Source organism: Trichomycterus rosablanca, chromosome 20, assembly GCF_030014385.1.
Source record: "Trichomycterus rosablanca isolate fTriRos1 chromosome 20, fTriRos1.hap1, whole genome shotgun sequence".
Lineage (NCBI taxonomy): Eukaryota > Metazoa > Chordata > Actinopteri > Siluriformes > Trichomycteridae > Trichomycterus > Trichomycterus rosablanca.
This window is the reverse complement of record NC_086007.1, coordinates 8,445,656-8,470,132: the sequence shown is the minus strand read 5'-3', so window position 1 is coordinate 8,470,132 and position 24,477 is coordinate 8,445,656. Positions and strand designations below refer to the sequence as shown.

At 38.1% G+C, this 24,477-nt stretch overlaps 1 protein-coding gene across 1 annotated transcript in view; it reads right to left on the bottom strand.

Annotated features, from left to right (window-relative positions):
• The window catches only part of ptgir (prostaglandin I2 receptor), a 41,645-nt gene extending 27,251 nt beyond the window's left edge, over positions 1-14,394 (bottom strand). The window contains exon 1 of the mRNA XM_063017005.1: positions 13,558-14,394. Coding sequence (XP_062873075.1) covers positions 13,558-14,394 — 837 coding nt within the window. The remainder of the gene's footprint in view (positions 1-13,557) is intronic.
• Between the last annotated feature and the right edge of the window lie 10,083 nt (positions 14,395-24,477).

Below are 24,477 nucleotides of genomic sequence, written 5' to 3'. Positions count from 1 at the left end.
GAGAGGAGTGTAAACAGGTGGGACAGGGGGATAATATAGTTTATATCAGAATACACCGGCACACACACACGTTTTACAGTATTTCTGACCTGATCGTTCTCTACAAAACATAACAACAAAACACCAACATTGCAAAAATATTTATTAACCTCTAACTCACTACAGAACAATCCATGCTATTCGTGTTGCCAAATCCACTCAGATTCATTTATTTTTCCTCCTTGATTTCATCACATCAGCGCACAAACACTTTGATCACTCGCTACTTGTTGACGTGCATTTTTGGACGTGGTATCATTAAACTTCTCGTCACTTCTCACGTGTGTTTTTGTTTTTAAAAAAAACAGTATTCTAAATAGGTATTGGTATCGGTATCGGCAAGTACAAAAATACATGTACTTGTACTTGTACTCGGTTGGGAAAAAATGGTATTGATACATCCCTAGTGAGAAGTAAACTGATACCAATTTAATCTGCTGTATAGCAACCATTACACATGTGTTGTCATTAAATAAATATATTGCTACAAGAAGTATTATAGTTTCAAATTGCAACACTAAGCCATACAATAAAAAGACAGATACCTGTTCTGTGAGCGGGAGCCAGAAAAACAGGCTGACACAAAGACACACCTCTAGATTCTTCCTGGCTCCATGACAAGAACTTAGTGGTGAGAAGCAGCAAAACATGCCCTTCATACGTTTGGGGAAACAGTCCAAGAGTTTCCTCTACTCTCTGTATAATTATGCATATATCTTATATAAAAAAGCAGAGGTTGTAACAACTTAACATTAATGAGAAAACTGAATTGATCTGTTGTTGATAGTCAGAGTGATCTTTATCTTTACTTTCTTCTGGTCACTATCTATGAAAAGCTTCGCAAGTTCTCCCCATGTCAGTGAGGGTTTTCTTATGGAAACTCCAGTTTCCTCTAACCTCATCTTTGGTACTCTGATGAGAGCATATACCTGTCTTGTACCCAGTATTTATGAATGGTGTCTGATCCACCATGACCCTAATCAGGGTAACACACTTTAAAATGAATAAAGCAGTATATCAGATTTTTCCAGCCCTTAAAGTACATGAAAAGAAAACAAGACCCAGGTGTAAAACAGACCAGAGAGGGTACAGTTATCGAGAGTTCATTTCTTTCTCTTTCTTTCTTTCTTAGTCGCTTATCCAATTAGGGTTGCCGGGGGATGGTTAGGTGGCTGTGCTGGAGCCTATCACAGCTTTTCAATGGGCGCAAGGCACACAGAAACACCCTGGAGGGGGCGCCAGTCCATCGCATGGCAGACACACATACACACACAAACACACACCCATTCACCTATAGGGCAATTCAGTGTCTCCTGACTGCATGTTTTTGGACTGTGGTAGGAAACCGGAGCTCCCGGAGGAAACCCACGCAGACACAGGGAGAACATGCAAACTCCGCACAGAGAGGGCCGGGACCGGCCCACCTGGGGATCGAACCCAGGACTTTCTAGCTGTGAGGTGACAGTGCTACCCACGCCACCGTGCTGCCCGAGAGTTAATTTAGCTAATTTAATTTCTTCAAACTCTTTGCTGATTATACCTTTTAGTAAAACCATTTAAAAATGGGCCTTGCTCAGGGGCCATGGCTGATCCTGCGGCTGGCCCTGCGCTCTGACCCCAGCTTCCAGACAAGCTGGGATACGTGAAGAAAGAATTTCGTTGTACTGTACATCTGTATATGTATATATGACAAATAAAGGTGTTTTATTCTATTCTATGTAAAAAAAGATGATCACAGAAATGTTTTTCTAGGTCATGCCACAAATCAGTTAAACAGCATGAACCACATGTATATAGTCATAATGAAATGTACTGGCCTCGATTTCAGGGAATTTCCCACGTCTGCATGATGAAAGCTTTAAATGTGGCTTATAGGATACTGCCGTTCACACCTAGTTTAGATACACATAGGACATGGTCAATGTCAACAGAGTTATGGTCAGCTGCTGATGAAGATAAACAAGCTCATAATAAGTAATAATCAGTCAACAGACTGCTCACTTTTGAAATAAAAACAGAACAATCAGCATTAAATGTCAGGGGAACTTCTATTTCTTCTACCGCTACGTGACTGTAGATAGATTATTTCCATATAAAAATAAAAACCTGCTTTTAGACGTGAGCAGTGGATGTGTTTGAAATTGTTTTGTCTATTACAACTACATGCTTGCTCTGTTATAAATAAATGATGCCTTAAACTAGGCTTCTATTAATCATCAAGTGGGAAGAAACATTAGCTACAAAATGTACTGTATGAAATGGATCAGAAAAAATGGTCTCATGAAGGAAAAACTATTTCCCATATTTCAGGCTTTTATGAAGAAATTTCTTTCCCAGACTTATTATACTATTAGATATTAAATAAGCGCTGATACCAAAGTACATTTCTTTTTTGTAAACTAGCCGGCCACTGCTGTAAGATAAGCTCCTCAGGCTGGCAAGTTCTCAAATAAGCCTATTCTACAGAGTTTTTTTTCTACATTTATTCCATGCATGAATCATAGCCAATGTGGCCTACAGGACTTAATGCATGAGGGTTTTTTTTAAACCTTGATATTAGAAAAGCTTGTTATAGGTGAGTCACTTACTAGGAATTGGGCTTTGGTCTATTTTGAAAGCCTACTTTGCAGTCATCCATACCAACCACTGTAAAATGCTTTAATACTAACTACAAATGATTTCTGTCATTGCCACTGTTTTAATCTGACTTAGTACTAGACCAGTTTAAAAGGGCTTTTGAGCTGGCTGTGCCACTGTTTCCTAAGAAATGAGGTGGTGCCACTTACCTGGCCATCGCACTACCTTTAGAATTGCAGTGTACATTTACCGCTTTGACGCTCTGTTTTTACCGCTTGCAGCTGCCCTCGAAGTTCAATCTGAGTACGGGCTGCCACTGACCTTTTTAAAGTGCCGCTAATAAAAAAAAAAATACACCATGGCCACTAGTAAACTGTAAAGTATGGAGAGCGGGTTCACATTTCAGATAGCAGGAATCACTTGTTGTGGCTTCGTAGCTCTCTAATATGATTTAATTCGCTTTTAGATAAATGAAAAAATAAAGTTTTATAACCCCAACTGTTGGAGATACATTTCATACAAAACTGCATCTAAATAAACTGTCAATACTGTAAGTCAATACTGTCAGTCACTATTGTCAATAGTGTTTATTATGTCAAGCTTGGCACAGCCAGCAGAAAGTGGTTTTGTTGTGTATCAGGTAAAAATCTTTATGGCTGTGTTAAGCAGCAACATGTGCCCAGCCTGTGAAATCCACCTTACTGTACTATTAATCTTCAAACAGCTAAGAAAACATTTATGACTTTTCCTAGAGTGACCCAAAATATTCACAACGTTTATGATGAATGACAGGCTGTTTCTTCATGCAAAATTGATTTGAGGTTCAATTAAGTTTCAGTTAAGTCAAAGGGGGGTATACACAATGATATAATCTGTAATGTACTGGTGTCCTGCTACTTTAGTTTGTTTGTTTATTTTAACATCATGTTTTACACTTTTTGGTCACCTTAATGACAGAAATGGTTGTTACTCACTACACAAGGTTCATCGGTTCACAAGGTTATATCAAACACAGTCATGGACAATTTAGTATCTCCAATTCATCTCACTTGCATGTCTTTGGACTGTGGGAGGAAGCCGGAGCACCCGGAGTAAACCCACGCAGCCACAGGGAGAACATGCAAACTTCACACAGAATGGACCTGGACCGCCCCACCTGGGAATCAACCTGCTACTGTTGGGTGCCTGTAAAAGCATTTGGGTACCAGTTTAGAAAAGCATCATGATGCTTAACCTTCTTAAGCCCTGGTGTAAAAAGAAGTAAAACACAGAAACTCATTCTCAACTGGTTCTTAAATGGTACAAACCAGTGTCATATGTGTAATGTATGCGGGTAGAGAAACAAGTGGAGGGATTATAGAAATAAGTCAAAGCAGGTGTGTGACTAAATCAGTGACTGTCAACGTGAGAAAACTGTTGCTCGTTGATGAACACAAATACACGGACTGTATAAGCCAAAATTCAATGTTTTATTACAACATATTTCAGCAGGTTAAGGTGTAAATAAAACTTATTTATACATTTGGATTGAATAATAAGTCATATAGAGTGGGGTTTATATGGCCAAGGCTGCCTCAAGTATTCTGTCTGGCTGGCGTTTTTTTCCTAGCAGGTTTGCCGGTTTCACACAGACAACAGAAGCACTTAGCGGTGGCAATCTTGAGTCTTGAATAGAAAATAAAATTTTTAGGTCCCGTCTTTAGTCATATTTTTGTACCATTACCACCAGGTTGCTACTGCTGGCCCATTAAAAAAAGGGCTATATTAACAAGTTAGTCTATGACACAGAAGGAATCACATGAAGCCTTTCAAGCTTTTGAATTTATGATTTGTCTGCAGCTGTTGCTATCCCTATCAAAACTCAGGATTAGAAAACCTAATACTGATGAAAAAAGGGTGCTATAAACAGGAGTATCGGGTCCGTCATAAATTTGTCCCTGGATGCAGAAATGAACAGTACAGGATTACGGTTGTGCAATAACAGTCAAGGCTAATGTAGGTGTGCGTTTGTTCAGCAAACAGAACCTGTAAGCTGTAAATTAAGTTCAGATGACAAATGTACAAGGCTCCAATAAAACACCTGCAGATCCAAGTCATTTTATGTTCTGCATGATTTGCTGTAATTGTGAAACTGCTGTTTGTTTTCACGTCAGCCAGTAAAGAGATGCATTAAAACACTATAACGTGTGAAAAAGGTTGACCTTTCCTTGGTGAGTGCTGAGAGTACTTCTTCCAACGGATTGACATTGGATGTGTCTACCTTATATTCTTCTCTACTACACAAAAGCTAAACAGTGTGGTTCTGATGTAAAATCTAATTTCTCTTTGCCATGAGCTAACAATGCTAAACAATGGTATATGTTTACACAGAAGCTGTACGTCACCCTGACTATACATTGACTGCGGGTAAAATTAGTGCAGAGTTCATTTTTTTTAAATTTTTTTTTTAATTTTAAACTTTAAAGCCAGGCATGTCCAACAAAATCACCTGGTTTCATCTTTACAATGATGTCTAGATAGTTACATACTGTAGATAGACACTTTATTTATCCCAATGGAAATTATTGATGACAATTGTAAATTAATCATATTCAACATGCAAATCATTTAAAAATGAGAATGAGATAAACTATGCTAGGGAGAAGACACTATACAGTCACTGTTCAGCCTGACACAACTAGTCAATAATAGTTACAGATTTTAAAAAGACAAAATCACAAAGTCACATTGTAGCTTTTTTTCTACTACTGAGTCAAAGTAATAGTAACAAAAGCCTCTAAAATATTTCCATTCACCAAGTGTACAACAATCAGCACTCAAGATAATCTTGGAAAGCAATCATCTTAACCAGGGGCTTTTTTGGTGCCTTCTATGCAAAATCCCAATCAGTAAACTATGCATCTATGCTTTTGATAGATGCACCACTGAGGCCAAAATCGACAGAAGAGTAAACAGGAAGAAGAAACAGGCTGTGTCATTACTTCCTCTTAAATGTGTTAACCGTCTCATGACCTCTGTTTTATTCCTTTTCTTGTAATCTTTCTATAGTAGATAAAGTATTTACAATAAACTGTTTACAGATATCAAGACTGAGCTGAGTTTTCGTTTTCTCCATGCTGAGTATAACTAGACTGACATTCTATAGACTTTACAGGGTTTAAAACTGAGTCTGCAATAAAGTACATTAAACTCACTACTGCTTCAGTATTTACTGATCTGTGTTACAATATCAGTATTAATTAGTAACTTATATAAATTATACAGGTAAATGTTTTTGCAATTAAATAATCAAATACATGTTTTTGTAATGAGAAGCACCTAAGATTACAACTGCTAACAGCTTAATACATCTAAACCTAAATGTTCATCAGTTGCTGTATCTCTTAACCTGTCAGTTGCAACAGAATGAAACAGTAAACCAAAGCTCATCTTGCAGACCGTATACACACAGTAATGCATTGTCATAATAGGCATATAGTATATAATGTATACTGTGGGGTGAAAATGGCCCAGGGACTTAAGATTACACCCCTCTCAAAATACCAATATTACAAAATGCTAAAACAGTTTATTGTCTACTATTTTTATTCATCATTTATCTTGTATCTGTCACCTTATATCTGGTTGTATTTGATTAAACATAGTCAAGTCTTTATTTTAGGATGTTTAACATGAACAAGAAATGTAACTTATGGGAGAAACTTAAGAAAATCTTAATCAAGCTTTTGATGAAGCCAAATTCTGAAAACAATAAGCAGTTGCCATCTGCTTACAATTTTTTTTAAATCAATTATTAATAACAGCTTTTTCATGCTAATTCCAACTGAACTAATATTTTCATAGGCATTTTTTAAACCAAAGCCCTGAATTTTATTAAAGGCTTAAAACACAAATAGTAATAAAGTTCTGTAAAAGAATTTCTGTTTAAGAACAATAATGTAAATACCACTACTACTACTACTAATAATAATCTAACATAGGTTATGTTAAAATTGTCGAACAAATGTAAAGACACTGAGCAAGTTAAATGCAATAAAAGGTGTTATAGGCCAGTCAGTCGTCTACCGAGGCATCCTTTCAGGGGTGTGTTTCTGCATTAAGCCAGGGGATTCTGGGAATGAAGTAAATGAAAAATCAGACATTTCAACTGAGGGAACAATCTTGGAAAATTGGGAACTTTGTCTCAGATTTGTCTGGAAAATTGATTGTACAAATTTTTTTCATTAAGGCTTAGCAGGCAGAAGTGATTGTTATATGTTAACGTGTTGTGTTGTGCCTAGTTCACACTACACGATTTTTGCCCAGATTTTCGCTCGCCGACTGGTCTGCGCTAGATTTGCCGGCTCGGGAGCAACTCAGCGTTCACTCGATCGAAACTCGGCTCTCAATCGCTATGTGTGAACTACTTAACAACTCGATCCGAACTGAAGAGAGATATCTAACATGTCAAATATCTGGATCTGGACCATTCGTCACTTCTCGCATGTTTTTTCGTGACAAAACGTAGTTTGGGAGACCAGAGAAGCTCGCCTGCGATTCCAGTTGGTGATAGATGGTGTAGTGTGAAACCCCCTATCGCTGATCAGTCATGTAGTGTGAAAGCCACACCGATTTGAAAGACTCACGATTACAAGAGATCCAGTTGTGTAGTGTGAACTGTACAGCGACCTGACGACTAGGAAAGTTGTGTAGTGTGAACTTGGCATTATACAACAACAAGAGGCAGGAAGTCTTGTAACCTTTGAGATTTTAAGTTTACTGAAGCACTAGCATATCACAGGAGCTACTGTGAATTATAGGGCTGCATGTTTCAATACTGGCTGTCATGGTTTGGGGTACATTGAATCATAAATCTGCATTTTAGCCAGTAATGTAAAGAATCTGTTAAAATCTATAGAATGCTGAATCGAAAACCTGAGTGGTCAAAACTTTACTTTCATGATAATAATTTTCAAAAATCACTACATACACAGCTATGACTTACTTGGAGAGGAGATCAGATTGGATGATTGCAGTATTAAATTGGCCACTGCGTGAATGTGAGTAAGATTACTTAAAAATCATTAAAAAAAAAAAAAAAAACAGCCAGTCAAAATAAATTTCTGAGCTGTATTACTGAGCTGCTGTTTCGATTATGTAATCCAACAAAAGTAGCACTACTACTTAAAATATTAAGTCACTGTCCTTTGGATTGTATTTATGCTACTTATTAATACGTAGTTTTAATCCTTTTTCAGACATCTTAACATTTCAGCAAGTCATTTGATTCTCAGCTTAGGGGTCACAGTGCTCCTAACTAGAACATTTAACATTCTACATTGGTACTGGTTTAAAGATTTTTTACCTCTACCCATTGTTGTTTACTGGGCATTGTATTGTCTAATGTCTATCTTATTGAACCATATTCACTTACCACTAATATGTGTGGCAATAAAAGAATCAATCAATTTCTGTTCTTGTATGTTTGTTCCTGAGTCTGAGCAAGTAAAAATGGATGAGTCTGAAAACAGACCTGGCAATCTACTTTAGTAGCTTGACACGGACACTTTATGGATGGTATGCTCAGTCTACCTATCCGCAGACTGCAAGTCAACATCAACAAAAAATGTGTAATGCGTGCACTTTGTCCTGTTTGTTTAATACTTTTTAATTTATCTGTCTGTATCTGGAGGTCATGCATCACCTTTTTTGGTGGTTTGTGTTTCCAACAATTTGGACTTGGTGAAAATACAGCCCATGGTACTGTCAGTGGTTTCTGTATGTGACTTCTACCAGTTAATTGTGTCTCTCACTGTATGCTGCACCCTGCTGCTATTTGCTGGAGACACTCATGGGCTTTTTTGATCTAGTGCTAAGTGCATGTTCTGGCACTGCCATGATTACTGCCTTTGTCTTATTCTAAGTGTTGTGTTTTCCTTCTGCTGGTACATGCCATGGAAAAGCTAAACCTGCTGTTTTTACAACATCCACATGTCCAGTTTAATGCATTTTCTTAAGGTCCTCTAAGCTATTATTTGGTTCCTATGTGTGAGGAGATAATTTATGTTATTTGAGTCCACCCCACATGCATTCACAGCATACATTATGGCAGGTGATTGGACCATATATTGATCCGCCTTTATCAGCCCTGAACACTGTGTATTGGTTTAGGAAATCTCTAAAATGATTAGTTATTCTGGCTGGACAACATTTAAGTGTCTAGACCCTTCCTCTTGTGTTCCTGCTGGTAGTCATGTGTGATATTTTGTTGTCATTCATGTACGATAGGTAACTGACTCATTATTACCTATTCTCTTGGTACATAACACATTTAGGTTGCCCATACAGATGTGTTTGAGCTGGCTTTTAGGGTTTTCTCATAGTGCCTCACTAAGTTCTTGATGAAGGCATGTGCTGAAGTATTCTTGTGTCAGCAAATGTTTATTGGTGTTGCTTTCATTTTTTCTTTAGGGCAATGCTAATGTAATTGCACATTTGCTTATTCAACATCGTGGCTATTATACCTAGGAGGCTCTTACACTGGTTAGTAGTTGAGTGGTGCTTTTGGAGTCTTTCATAAACATTACTGTCCTACTTTTGGTTAGATAGAAAGACTGTAGCTTTTGTAGCATTTAGAGTTGATCATTTATTGAGTCAGTAAGCATGGATTATGTAAGACTCATTAGCTGCCTATTGTTCACATTTTAGACCCAGTGTTAGATATGCTGTGTTCATGGTAAATTTTTCATTTCTGGAGGAATGTTTCCTGTGTTAGAATCCTTAGCATGTGTTATATGATGCCTCCTCCCACAATCTATTTCTATTCAGTATAAGCTATATAGTGTAAGTGAGAGCTAGGATCATGTCTCTGACAGAAGCACTTGGCTAGGAACACACCTTGATGGGGCAGCATTAGTACACTTTGTTATATATAGACTCCATTAATCGAGGCTGCTTACCGGTTTCTGTCTGGCTCCCTGCTGCTGCCCAAGTCCCAAGAGCAAATGCTCCCATAATACACAATGCAAAAAAGTCATTATCAAAGTTAACCAAAACAAATCGATTGTCACAGGCAAGCTAATGCCACTCTTGTTAACACACTCCAGAGGACTTCTTTAAAAAAGAAAAACACACACAACAATATTTTATACATGCAAGAGACAGTGTGGGCTAGTCACAGCAAGACACAAATGTAATGTAATGTCATAAATGTAATATTGGTGACCTGCAGTTATCTGCCTGAAACATCATCAAATTGCAGGCAATTCTCTTAAAAGCTCTTAATCACCACTTCAATATTAAAGCAACCACACTGTAAAGAATTGACCACTCTTATTCCCTGAAGCAAGTCTGTAGCTGTGTGTGTGTGTGTGTGTGTGTGTGTGTGTGTTTGTGCAGCATTGACATGTAGAAGACTCATTACGCAGCCCACACAGCTGCGACATTAACCTACACAGTGATCAATTTACAAAACGATCAGCTTACCAACACAGTCACTGGCCCAAAACCTGGGGCTCACCAGGTACCTAATCTTGCATTTCTGTGAACTGTGCTTATTGCTGCATTCATATTTATTAGCATACCAACTGCTGGTAGCTTGCCACCAAGTCTGCAAAGCCTGGCTATAACAACTAAGCATATACAGAATATTTTGTTTTATTTATTTGCTATATGTGTAGGGTATATCATCTATTTCTGTTTTCATTTTAGTGGTATTTATACTGTGGAAGTCATACCTACCAGAGAGATACTACCATACACCTGCTTATACAGTGTATCACAAAAGTGAGTACACCCCTCACATTTCTGCAGATATTTAAGTATATCTTTTCATGGGACAACACTGACAAAATGACACTTTGACACAATGAAAAGTAGTCTGTGTGCAGCTTATATAACAGTGTAAATTTATTCTTCCTTCAAAATAACTCAATATACAGCCATTAATGTCTAAACCACCGGCAACAAAAGTGAGTACACCCCTAAGAGACTACACCCCTAAATGTACAAATTGAGCACTGCTTGTCATTTTCCCTCCAAAATGTCATGTGATTTGTTAGTGTTACTAGGTCTCAGGTGTGCATAGGGAGCAGGTGTGTTCAATTTAGTAGTACAGCTCTCACACGCTCTCATACTGGTCACTGAAAGTTCCAACATGGCACCTCATGGCAAAGAACTCTCGGAGGATCTTAAAAGACGAATTGTTGCGCTACATGAAGATGGCCAAGGCTACAAGAAGATTGCCAACACCCTGAAACTGAGCTGCAGCACAGTGGCCAAGATCATCCAGCGTTTTAAAAGAGCAGGGTCCACTCAGAACAGACCTCGCGTTGGTCGTCCAAAGAAGCTGAGTGCACATGCTCAGCGTCACATCCAACTGCTGTCTTTGAAAGATAGGCGCAGGAGTGCTGTCAGCATTGCTGCAGAGATTGAAAAGGTGGAGGGTCAGCCTGTCAGTGCTCAGACCATACGCCGCACACTACATCAAATTGATCTGCATGGCTGTCACCCCAGAAGAAAGCCTCTTCTGAAGTCTCTACACAAGAAAGCCCGCAAACAGTTTGCTGAAGACATTTCAACAAAGAACATGGATTACTGGAACCATGTCCTATGGTCTGATGAGACCAAGATTAATTTGTTTGGTTCAGATGGTCTCAAGCATGTGTGGCGGCAATCACGTGAGGAGTACAAAGATAAGTGTGTCATGCCTACAGTCAAGCATGGTGGTGGGAATGCCATGGTCTGGGGCTGCATGAGTGCAGCAGGTGTTGGGGAGTTACATTTCATTGAGGGACACATGAACTCCAATATGTACTGTGAAATACTGAAGCAGAGCATGATCCCCTCCCTCCGGAAACTGGGTCGCAGGGCAGTGTTCCAGCATGATAATGACCCCAAACACACCTCTAAGACGACCACTGCTTTATTGAAGAGGCTGAGGGTAAAGGTGATGGACTGGCCAAGCATGTCTCCAGACCTAAACCCAATAGAACATCTTTGGGGCATCCTCAAGCGGAAGGTGGAGGAGCGCAAAGTCTCGAATATCCGCCAGCTCCGTGATGTTGTCATGGAGGAGTAGAAAAGCATTCCAGTGGCAACCTGTGAAGCTCTGGTAAACTCCATGCCCAGGAGAGTTAAGGCAGTTCTGGGAAATAATGGTGGCCACACAAAATATTGACACTTCAGGAACTTTCACTAAGGGGTGTACTCACTTTTGTTGCCGGTGGTTTAGACATTAATGGCTGTATATTGAGTTATTTTGAGGGAAGAATAAATTTACACTGTTATATAAGCTGCACACAGACTACTTTTCATTGTGTCAAAGTGTCATTTTGTCAGTGTTGTCCCATGAAAAGATGTACTTAAATATCTGCAGAAATGTGAGGGATGTACTCACTTTTGTGATACACTGTACATACATGCTTATATACTGTGCTACATTACGCTTTACAGTACTGATGGTAAACATAAGGAAAGATATTTGTGTGTTGGGTGTGTGTAAGGAAAATCTAGTGGTGCAGCGAATTTGCTTATATGATAACATCCAATATTGACTTGTGTCTGGGAGCAAAAACAAATTCCATGCACAGGTTTAATCACTGCTTTACTCATATTTCTTATTTCAAGCTCTTATGGAGCTATTCGTTCAGTAGTTAAGTGTTAGTTAACAAGCAAAACGAATACTCATCTGAAGTACATTTACAGTTAGACTGTCCAAACAGGTAAAACAAGTACAGAGACAATGGGGGGCACCTCTGTTGTTGGTTCTGGCTCTGGGCCTAGAACTGATTTGTGTCTGGACAAGTTTGATCAGTATATTGTGTGTTTTTAATCATCTTTAGTGTCAGTGAGAAATGGAATTAGAAAGAAAAACCCAACTAAAGAAAATAATAATAGATTACAGTGGTTCAGCACATCACTTAATCCTTTCTATCTATAAAATATGATCCACAGTCTCAATCCACTTGAAGCTTTCTCACTAAATTCTTCAGTTACTTTAGCATCTCATTTACATATGTAAGTGCTTCAAGACCTTAGATTTGTAATATTCACAAGTGAACATCAAGTAAATACAAATTTATTTAAGTTTAAAAGGAAGAAAATCTGATAGCATTTTAATATACAAACGTTTGTAAATACATGCCCGATATGTCCTCAACAGATACATGCCAGGCTTGTCAGACCTGTAATGAAGCTTCCAGGTAAAGGCTTAAAAAGATACAAGTAAGTGTTAAGCCGTTTTATTCAAGGGCTTTTAGCATTTGTTATGTAAGGTCTCAGGAGGCCAGGCACACCTACAGATAATGTAGATACTAAAAACTCTAAGACAATTTTTGTACCATTGTGGGCTATGCAGAATTGAACGAAGGTACAAAAATAATGTCAGGGCTTTTTGTTACAGTTTCACTGATCATTTTCTGCTGTCAACATACAGTTAAACCCAAAAATGACATGCACTATTGAGACAGGTTTAGAGAGTTTCAGGCATTTTAAATGCTTACAGACTAAACAACTCTTAACTGGTACGAATTTACCATCACTTCAAAAGAAAATAACTACAAAACACAGTCTTTTAAAATTGAGCAACTGCATTCCAAATTGGCCAATTATTCAGCTTCATTAATAAAAGGGATGCAGTGGGACAGGGATTACAAATAAATATGAGACAGTAACCATATCCATAGGATCTGCATCTGGGGTTAAGCAATGTGGCAGAAATATTGTACTGCAATACTTTAAGACATCAGGACACACGATGTATTACAAAATTAATATTTGCCAAGGTTTTATATTTATAACAATTCATATTTTTCAACAGATGGATAAAATAGAAAAAGAGGGGTATAAATAGATTTAGAACACATTTTCCCAAATTTCTTCTTCATTACATTTCATTAATGAATTTCATTAAGTTTATTTGGTGCTAGCCATAACCAAGACATAACCAAGTTATTTACTCACAGTAAGAGGCAGGGAGCAGACGACAAAGATGATAGTCATGGATGCCAGCAGCACAAGGTGGTCGATCTCCTCATCGCCTTGACCAAACCAGTTGCCAAGCCTTTTCTTGCGTCCATTTGAAACCACAGATCCACGGCGTGTAAGTTGGCTACGATGCATGCGGCACAGACTGACGATGACTGAGCCATTGCACACAAAGACCACAGCAATGAGCAGAGCCATGAGTAGTGAATAGGATAGTGAGTAAGCAAGTGTGTGGTACTTCTCATCCTCAATATCATCGTCTGTGACCTCCATTTTAATAAAGCACCATGTGCCAGGGCAATACTGCTTGTGGCGGCCAACGCCAAAGAAGGGCAGTATGCAGAAAACACATGTGAAAAGGTAGATAAGGACAAGAACAACCTTGGCAAAGCTTCGCCGCACATGCTTTGAGTAAAAATATGGGTGGCTGATGGCCAGGCAGCGCTCCACTGCCATGGCACACAGGATGAACATGGATGCCAAGCCAAAAAAGGTCAGGGCAAAGGCAAAGAGGTCACACAAGCGCATGTTGTCTGTCAGGCCAACCAGAGAGGTGGCATGAGCATAGCACACAAACACAGGTGGACTAAGCAAGCATGTCCCTGCCAGATCTGTCACAGCAAGTCCAGTTACCAAGATACAAAACACTGAGGATTTGGTTCGACGTTCCTTTTGATGAACCCCGAGGATGGCCAGTGCTGCCAGGTTACCAACAACACCAGCCAGAAACATGATGGCACTAACCACCAGGTTTCCTGGGTTTGCATGCACTTGGATATGCGTGATGTTTGCACATGTCTTGTTTGAGTCCATCATTGGGTCACCCTTACCCTAAGGCCAAAAAAAGTAGAGTCAAATATTACATTTTTGTCTGCAACCAGAGGTCTGAAATAAACTCATGACTTTTAACTAACAGTATAAATACAATTTTCAATTGTATATTTTTTGTTAGCCAAAATAGCATTATAGCACTATAAATTAGGTTAAGACTATGTAAACAGTGAACTCTTGAGGCAGAGGCCTACTTATGTACCATAGGCTGTGCAAAGTGGTATCAGAAGGACAGTTGTAACATGATATGCATCTTCTTTACACAAGCCTGTATGGCAATATTCATATTCTTTAGTTCAGTAGTTCAGTATCTGCCCCAGTATTAATACTTTGAATTGGTTTATGACATCCCTAAGAAAAGCACAGATTTTCTTGGATACTATATAATAGTGCAGAGTAGTATTTAATTATTACAATTGCTACAATTTATAGTTTAACGAAATGAACGTTACAACTGTCCCTGGTCTGAGTACTGCAACAACTATACACCTTAAACACGTATTGTAGAAAATCTTAAAATATTAATTACTTAAATTTGAACCCTGATTTGTTGGTATGATTATACACAAAGATTTAGGCACCCCTGGCAAAATGAACACAACCTTTGCAACAAACCAGCTACTGTTAGGATTTGTTAGGCAGGCTGATAATTATTAGTAGGAATTGCTGATGATCGTTTCAGAGCATGATACATTATCTGACTTCTTAAATTCTAGACCAGATCTTGTCAAACAAACACATTTTAGACAGAACTGTTTGTATGCTGGCCAGAAAGGTGAAGCAAACCCCATATTAGGACAAAGAAATTGCAGGAGGGGTAAGCGGACAAGACTGTGGTCCACCATTCTACTGGGCAGCATTGCTTGCACAAGCACAATCTGGAACAGTCACCATAAGATAACTTTACCTACAAGCTCATCACAAACATCAGTTTTTTTTTTTTTTTGTTTGTTTTTTTTTGCCCACAATCACCAAAGGTATGTTTGAAGAAAAAACAGAAGACATTGTCCACTATTAAGCATGCAGTAGATTTTAGTAATAACTAATGTGGGTTGTGTGGCAGTCAGTGACACAATAACAGATTCACTGAATATCAGCTTAAAACTGGTTGGCTTCTACTGAAGGTCTAAATGTAATAAAAAGCCTTTTAGCTGGATATAATAGTGTAAGTTGATGTAACCAGAGTGTCCAAACCTTTACACATCTACATGCTTTTTAGAACCTTTTTATTTCTAGTGTATTTGTGATTTTTAATAGTTTGCTGCAGAAGTTGTGTTTAGTTGTTTATGTTTCGTTGTTTCCAGAAACGAAACCCCCAACTTTGCTCTATCTAAAACTCGATTCTAAAAACCAAGAAACATTGCAACTTGTCCTCTGTACATTCTACAGACTTTACACTTTACAAAAAGTTGAAGTAATCTGTAGGTTTCATAACCAGCAGTCACATTTTTAATACATACTTGCTTTAGCTTGGTTAGGATGAGGACTGAAGCCACGCACCTGTCAGTGGAATGTCCATGTCTGTGTCTCTGAGGTTAATGATAAACGCCGACCGGTGCGGTTACATCAGGACTCACTGCTCACACATCCGTCCAGAAAATGTCAGCTTAAACAAACCTCTTATCCAGTAAAATCCAGAAGTTGAGACGGTGTAGATGATGAAGATAAAAGCCCGACACGGAGAGTCATTTCCTCCTCGGTAAGTTTGATCCCGTATCAGTGAGAGAAGCTCCACAACTCTCTCGCGCAGCTTTCACCTCAGAGAACAAACCAGCCAAATCAGTAAATAAAATCAGAAAGTAACTGCGAGAGGAAAAGTTGTTTTAGTAGTTTTCACAGTAAAGAAAACAAAAGTAAAGCTGAGAACGATACAATCTTTCAGCTGCCTCCTTCTGTTTCTCAGCGTAATGGCTCGTGTCGAGTGGTGGAGTATTATAAGTGAAAAAGGAAACAGGGAGGAGAGATGTGATAGAGCAGAGGAACCGGTGTGAGACAGTGGTTTAATAATACACACAGCTTAGTGCAGCCACATGGTTCATGGAAATAAAATCACTAACTATAGTTTACTCTATTTCATACTTCAGACACACTTGTTACACTTATTGTACCTCCAGTTCTCAGGTTCAGCTTTTCCCCCTCACAATTAGTGCTTTTTTCCTAATCTGGTAGTATTATAGTCCATTCTTCTAATCTATTGTTAGGCTGAATTGCAGTGACCAGCAAAACTGACTAAATGCTGTTCAGTGACTAGCTAAAGCAGGCATAAAAACAACAAGTGTATGTGGGTGATCAGCAAAAAACTGTGTAAATGGGTATAAAATCAGCATTAGATTAGTGCTGGTTGCTTGTTTGCTTTCTTTTCCCCTCAAAGAATTAGAATCAGATCTATTGGCCAAGTATGTGAATACACACAAGGAATTTGGTTCCGGCTGGTGGTATCTCTCAAGCAATGTATACCTTAAACATTAAACACAAAATATACAAACAAACTATTATATACAAGCAATATACAGATGTGTAAGTTAGCAGCATGTTATATATTTACGAAAACAGTAAAGTGCACAGCATGTACGTAGAATGAGCACTACAAAGTGTTGTTAATTGGCAGCAGATGAATATTGTCGCTGGTTCATTTTACATTTACATTTTCGGCATTTAGCAGACTCTTTTGTCCAGAACTGTGACAGCATACTGTCAAAGCAACTGAAGAAACCAGCGACCTTCCAATTACTAGTCCAGTACCTTACCCACTAGGCTACAACTGCCCTAGAGGTAGTAGGTAGTAGAGGTAGTAGAGGTAATGTAGTCTGCTTTTAGGTACAGGGCTGTGAGAAACTATTTGTCTCCTTCTCAATATCTTTTGTTTTTGCGTATTTGTTACTTTTATGCATATTTGTAACTTATATTTGTACTGATATGTACAAAGATAACCGAATGAAAAACAAAAATTAAAAATAATAATTTTGTTTATTGAAGATAAAATGCTGTTAAGCCGTACCTAGCCTCATGAAAAGGCCCCCACTTAAGCAACCAGTTAACCAAATTTAATTGACAATTGGGTTTTACGTTTACTAGCCACAACCAGGCATGATTACTGTCAGACCTGTTGAATCTCATTTAAACTCATTTAGAAGATTGGTGGCACGGTGGCTCAAGGGGGGGGCACTGTCACCTCACAGCATGAAGGTCCTGGGTTCCCCAGATTAGGCGGTCTGGGTCCTTTCTGTGTGGAGTTTGCATGTTCTTTGTGTGGGTTTTCTCCAGGAGCTCCGGTTTCCTCACACAGTCCAATGACATGCAAGTGAGGTGAATGGGAGACACAAAATTGTCCATGACTGTGTTTGACATTGAACTTGTGAACTGATGAATCTTGTGTAACCAGTAACTACCGTTTCTGTCATGAATGGAATCAAAGTGTGTAAAACATGACATTAAAATCCTAATAAATAAATAAATAAGATAAATGTCAGACCTGTTGAATCTCATTTCAGCGCATTCAGGAGATCACAAAAGAACCCAGACAAACTGCAGGCCTTATTTGTCTCAGTTAAGTCAATGTACATAATTCCACAATAAGTTTTGAGTTTCAGTAATTAGTGCTTCTTATTTCTCTTAGGGAACACAGTTTATATAAGAACATACCCATGGATTTAGGGAAGAAAGTTAAGAAATCATTAGTTAAGAAATTAACCATTTCTGCTCAAATAGCATGCTGTACATTAAATGTTCCTATAGTAGAAATAAATTCACTAACTGTTACTGTTAGCCTCTTGTTCTTGCTTCCTTTGTACACTTAAAGTAATTTAATTATTGTTACCATAAATCTTTCTCAATCTAATTGACCTCAGAGCTTTTCTAACTGTATTTCCTGAGCCCCATTCTGGGCACCCAAATAGATTTTTCTAAACTTGGTGCTTTCATATCTGTTTTGGTATTGTGTAGTCTGTTTTTAAGGTTAATTAAGGCCATTGTCTGGCATTATCTCCATTATGCCTCACTAGACACAAACAACAGCGATGGTGGTTTGCTAATGTGGTGCACTTAAGGGAACAACATAAAAGAAAAATAGAATGCCATCTGTTTACTCGATGTAATCGATTGGTGAGTCTGCGCATCGATCAGTGCGAGGACTGAGGGGAGGGAAAACTAGAGGGCACCCGCAGCACCTGTATCATTATAAAGTGATGCGGCTGTGAACAGTACTCAAAGTGTCCTGTGTCTTTTTCCTTTTTATAATTTTCTATAATCCCCTCTCTCAGGGGCGTAACACTAACACCTTCAAGTGACCAGTTTGGCAGAAGTGCAGAGGTACATCTTCACAGATTATACCATTAGCTAGCGGGTGTTTTTAAAATTCCTTATAACAGGACAAGTTTAAAATAAAACCAGTCAAAAGTTAGATGCAGGTCTAAACCAATGATTAACAATAAAGGAATTTAACCATGTTTGAGTATAACCATTACAGTAAACATAAGGGTTTATTTGAGACTTTTATTTACATTTTGTGCTGCTAAACAAACATAAGAAGGAACATGACCTATATTCTGTTTGAAGATCACAATACCAAGATTAAATGAAACATAAGTGCTAAACATATATCTGTTCCAAACTTTTTGAGTGTGTTGCAGGCAACAATTTGTACATTTGTTTGTATTTATAAAATACAATGAAACTGGTCAGTGAAAACTGTGTAAATCTATTCCTTGTACTTTTGTCAGTTAAATCCATAAGACCCCTAATAAAGAGATGATGTTTGGGTGGTGGACCAAGCTCAGCACTGCTACGACACTAACATGGTAAGGATAGTGTTAATGATAGTGTTTCTCATTCGAATATGAGTGTGGCAGTTTTGGGATGTTTAAATTTACTGGCCTTTTTATTAGGAACACATACTCTGTTTTTTTTATCCTTATCATTGTAGGAGTCTAGTTGGACACTCAACTCATTTTCTTTTTTCATGCACAGTGTGTGTTAGTCTTCCTCCAGTCACTTTCCGATCAAAGCATGCTGTTGGGTTTATATTTTAGTTGCTGCACCAGTCTTCTCCCAGGACTTACAGTGAGGTGTTTAAAAAGCAAAACACTACTACTGCACCCATTACACTCATAACGGTGGTAAGATTAGATCACCACCCAAATGACATCTGTTCAGTGGGGGTCCTATTAGGGTGTGTTTCGATGTGTAAATATTAAACAGACAGGTGACAATGTATACAGTGCAACAGATGGGCTACAGTCAGTAATATAACTTCTGAAGTGTTTGTTATAATTGGCAAAATATCAGGACCTAGATGTGCACAACTGAATGTAATTGCAGCTAAAGTGTGTTTAGCAATGTATTGAACAAGGGATTTGAATACTAATGCAATCAAAAAATATTATGGGCATATTTGGTATCAGTCCAAAGCTCACAAGATTAAGTGGTGCAGCTCTAGGCAGGGAACAGGTTTCATCCTTAATTCTGAGATGCTTTAATGGCTCTTATTATCAGCTTGTTCCAGATGCTCACACGTTTCTGGTTACAGTAAAAACGAACATCTCAGTTTAATGGTCGAAGGTCTAAGTGTTATATAGCATTCCACATTTGCTTCTGTTGGTAAACAAGGAAATAGTGTTGTAAAAATGCTTACACTATAAAAAAGTGGAAGTACTGCTGTGGGTGGCTGTAGTCCTCTTAATTACATAAATCTGTCCAGTTTTCCAGGAGGCATTGTAAATCTGCCTAAAGTTTCGGCTTATGTTATGCTATTGCTGATAGATAATTTTGGGCTATAAAGCATGAGGTGTTTGGAATTGCTGACCCCATTTTAGTCATAGTACACTGATAAATTCCCTCCAATTCACAATACAAAGTCTGTTATTTTATCTGTTATGCATTGGTCTGACTCAGATCCAGGTGTTTTTTTGGGGATTTATAGAGTGCTGTGGGCTTTTTTCCCTGTACTTTATTAGGAATCTGGATTTATCATCCCCATCATTTTTATTCATCAGCTGTAGGGAAAATTAAGACCCATGTTTGATCCTTGTCCCCATTTACTGTTTATATGGAGTTGTGTATGCTCTCAGTGTGACTGTGTGGGTTTCCTCTGGGGGGCCTTTGTTTATCCCAATCTCCTGACAGTAAGTCAGTGTGTGATTCCTTGCGATAGATTGGCACCCTGGCCAGAGTTCATAAGTCACCAACCTAAAATATGAGGTTCATTTGAGGGTCACCATAAATGTCGTAGTTATACAGTTCTAAGTGACGTGCCTGGTTAGTCTCTGTTGGACTTGGTCATGTTCTTCACATGTGGGTTACCTCCATACACTCACGTCCCACAGGCAAGTAGTTAAGTTTGCTACTTGAAATTGCTTGTGGTGTAATTAAATAGCTTGCCAGTATCTATGTATTGCTAATTTATTTTATTTATTATTTATGAGGTTAGAGCTCCTTCTGGCTAAAATGTGTTATTGCAACAACTCAGCAGTGTCCTCTTTATTTACACTGTCTCTTGATTGATAAGCTCACAGCAAATCAAACAAGCAAGATAAAGAATTAATAGTAGTTTTAATGTTTTACCACCACTTCATTATGCTCAGGGTCATTACAGGTCACCAATATTTGGTGTTGTTTTGTTCTTAAAGGAAGGATGCACACAATTCCAGATGCAAGGATGCCTATTAATCACCCACAACATGCTATCACAAACATCTATCAGGTTATGATTCTTAATAATAGGCTTAGTTTATTTTCAGAACACACATACTGAAACTAAAAGTCAACAATTTACCAAACTTAAATTCACTTCAACAAATAATAAAATAAAATATCACAATAAAATATAATGGAACTAAAACTGAAAATAAAAGAACACGGATATTTACATTAACTTAAAGATAGCACTCACCTATCTTTTGATAGTGGAGAAAAATGCTAAATAACCTTCTGTATTCCTGAAGAATATCAAGGATGGTTTATATGAGCAAATCCCAACCACCAAAACAGACTGGTGATTTTAAATAAACAGCACATGAGCTGTCTGTGGATTGTGCTCCATGTGTCTGGCCTCAAAATTGTCAGAAGAAGCCTGGGCAACAAAATAAATATTGCAGCAATTTGCAAGTAATGATTTAAGCAGCTCTTGCACTCAATGCTGTTTTGTGTGATTATTAAACTGATGTACCTGGCTTTCCAATTTTCCTAATTTCCTGTCCTGATTTTCTGCTTGCAGAGGGTAAACAACAACTGTGTCTTTCTTCCTGTGCTGTCCTGTTTTTTGTAGGTAGTGAAAAGTAAAAAAAATTGGACTCTGGATAATTTAATTAAGTGTAGTGACTAAGGATGTTGCTGCTAACTTTGGACAGTTCTTACAGTTAGTGATGTAACAAGAAGAATATTTGAGTAGTTGTATTCTAAGCCAAAACCTGAGCATCAGCAGTGCTAAATGAAGGCTCCAGATTTTTGCGTAGAATGTCCAGTGTTCCACCTGAATGTCCACCTGTGAAACAACCTCCTTTGTACTTCGGTTTTCTCCCACATTTTTAAAACATATAGAATGCTGATTGACTAGGTAAGCGCGAGTGAGTGAATAGCTGAGTGTGTAATACCCTGCAATGTCTTGGCATCCTGTCCAAGGTGTAATTTTATCTTTCAGGTTTCAGGTTACTAGAGTTTTTAAAAAATATACCTGTAAGGGTTTCTAAATTTTGCAACCTAAAAGCTTTCAGTCTGTTATCCCAAGGTTCAAGTTAAACCTGAACTAACCTGAATTTATTTCAATAGACAAGGGCAGTGCGCTCCTCCAAGGCATGAGCCATCTAGTAAAAGAAACAGATAGCCTCTGCACCTTGAGGAAAGCAAATAGCCCTTATCTGCATGAATTAACAGAAAACAGTGGGCAAAAAGAAACATTTTTTTTAATTGGGGAAAATTGGGTTAAAACACGATTAAATAAAATGACCATAGAATGACCATGACCGTAAATAATTCTGTATTTTCAATACAAAACTTCCAATCTCCAACAAATTAACTGGTATCCCAAGTTCACGGAAAAATTTTATGTGGAGCGCTGTAGGGAAAAGTGCTCCTTACTGATTTGTTAGGTGCTGTTACAATATTAAACTACATCAGAGGGGTTTAAACTAACTATGGGACCTATTGGGAGAAATGTGTAACTGTTAAGTTAAAATGCCAGCTGTATTGTTTTCCTTTAAGCCTACTTACACATATGAAAAAGTATTATTATATGAAAAAGTATAACTGCATTTTCAATATTTTGGCCGGAAGGTCGCTAGGTCACTAATTTCAATACTTCATTTTTGTATTTCACATACACATCCTGCAATAGAAAAAAGACAGTTGAAAAGTAACAGGAAACCACAGTCCTTTGATGGGTGAGTGCATGGTATCATGACTGATGCTCTAAACTACTTAACTAGAGATGACATGGTCACAGTGTTTCAGATTATTTTAGAATTAAAATTATCTATTTATTTTTCTATTTTTACAAACTTTACCCTTGTTGCAGTGGGTTCTTTATCTAAAAAACACTGGGCGCAATGCAAGAATACATTCTAGACAGGGAGTCAGTACAACAAACACATGAACTGTATACATGTTTTGGGTAGGTGGGAGAAAATTGATTACTCACAGACAGTGAAAATCAAATCCATATCCCCAGGACTAATGCTTCTGCAACAGCAACCACTCTGTTAGCTGTGCACAAAGTCACTCCTAATTACATTTGTGGTAAATCCGATTTATAGAAGCATGAAAGTGAATAAAGTGTGAGATTTGAATGATGTAATTTGGATTATAGTTCTACTAGGGTGTAGTTTTTAAATGTGAAATAAAAGCCTTGTTTCTATTTTCTAAATTTCTAATCCCTTTTTTTAGGATTTACCCTTACATGTACAATGCATTTAAAGTTTCAACGAATATTTTTTTAATTATTGTTATTGTCTAATGAAGTGTAGTGCACATAAAATTGCAAATGAGCCTTTCTAAAAGAGCATTACTAAATTAATTCACATACTGAATGTCTAGAAAAAGGTATGGAGAACTGAAACTTCACACATCAGCATAAAATACAAACGTACATAATTTTGTAACATCTCTGCATTAAAAAAGAGTAGTTTGAGGAACAACCGCTTAAACTTTTAAACTTTTTAATAGCTCTCATAGCTGTGACCCATTAGTTGTCAAGCATGTGTTAAATTGAAATTCAAGCAGAATAATAAGCAGAATTATTGTAAAGGCCATCTTGGTCAAGACAAAAATAGATTGAGATCACTTGAGTTCAGGGTAGTTCAGTGGTGTAGCTACACCGATCAGCCATTACATTAAAACCACCTCCTTGTTTCTACACTCACTGCCCATTTTATCAGCTCCATTTACCATATAGAAGCACTTCGTAGTTCTACAATTACTGACTGTAGTTCATCTGTTTCTCTGCATGCTTTGTTAACCCCCTTTCATGCTGTTCTTCAATGGTCAGGACTCTCCCAGGACCACCACAGAGCAGGTATTATTTAGGTAGTGGATGATTCTCAGCACTGCAGTGACACTGACATGGTGGTGGTGTGTTAGTGTGTGTTGTGCTGGTATGAGTGGATAAGACACAGCAGCGCTGATGGAGTTTTTAAACACTGCACTGTCACTGCTGAACTGAGAATAGTTCACCAACCAAAAATATATCCAACCAACAGCACCAGTGGGCAGCGTCCTGTGACCACTGATGAAGGTCTAGAAGATTAGACCACCTCAAACAGCAGCAATAGATGAGCGATCATCTCTGACTTGACATCTACAAGGTGGACCAACTAGGTAGGAGTGTCTAATAGAGTGGACAGTGAGTGGACACTGTATTTAAAAACTCCAGCAGCACTGCTGTGTCTGATCCACTTATACCAGCACAACACACACTAACACACCATGTCAGTGTCACTGCAGTGCTGAGAATGATCCACCACCTAAATAATACCTGCTCTGTAGTGGTCCTGTGGGGGTTTTGACCATTGAAGAACAGGGTGAAAGCAGGTTAAAAAGGTATGTAGAGAAATGGAGGTGGTTTTAATGTTATGGCTG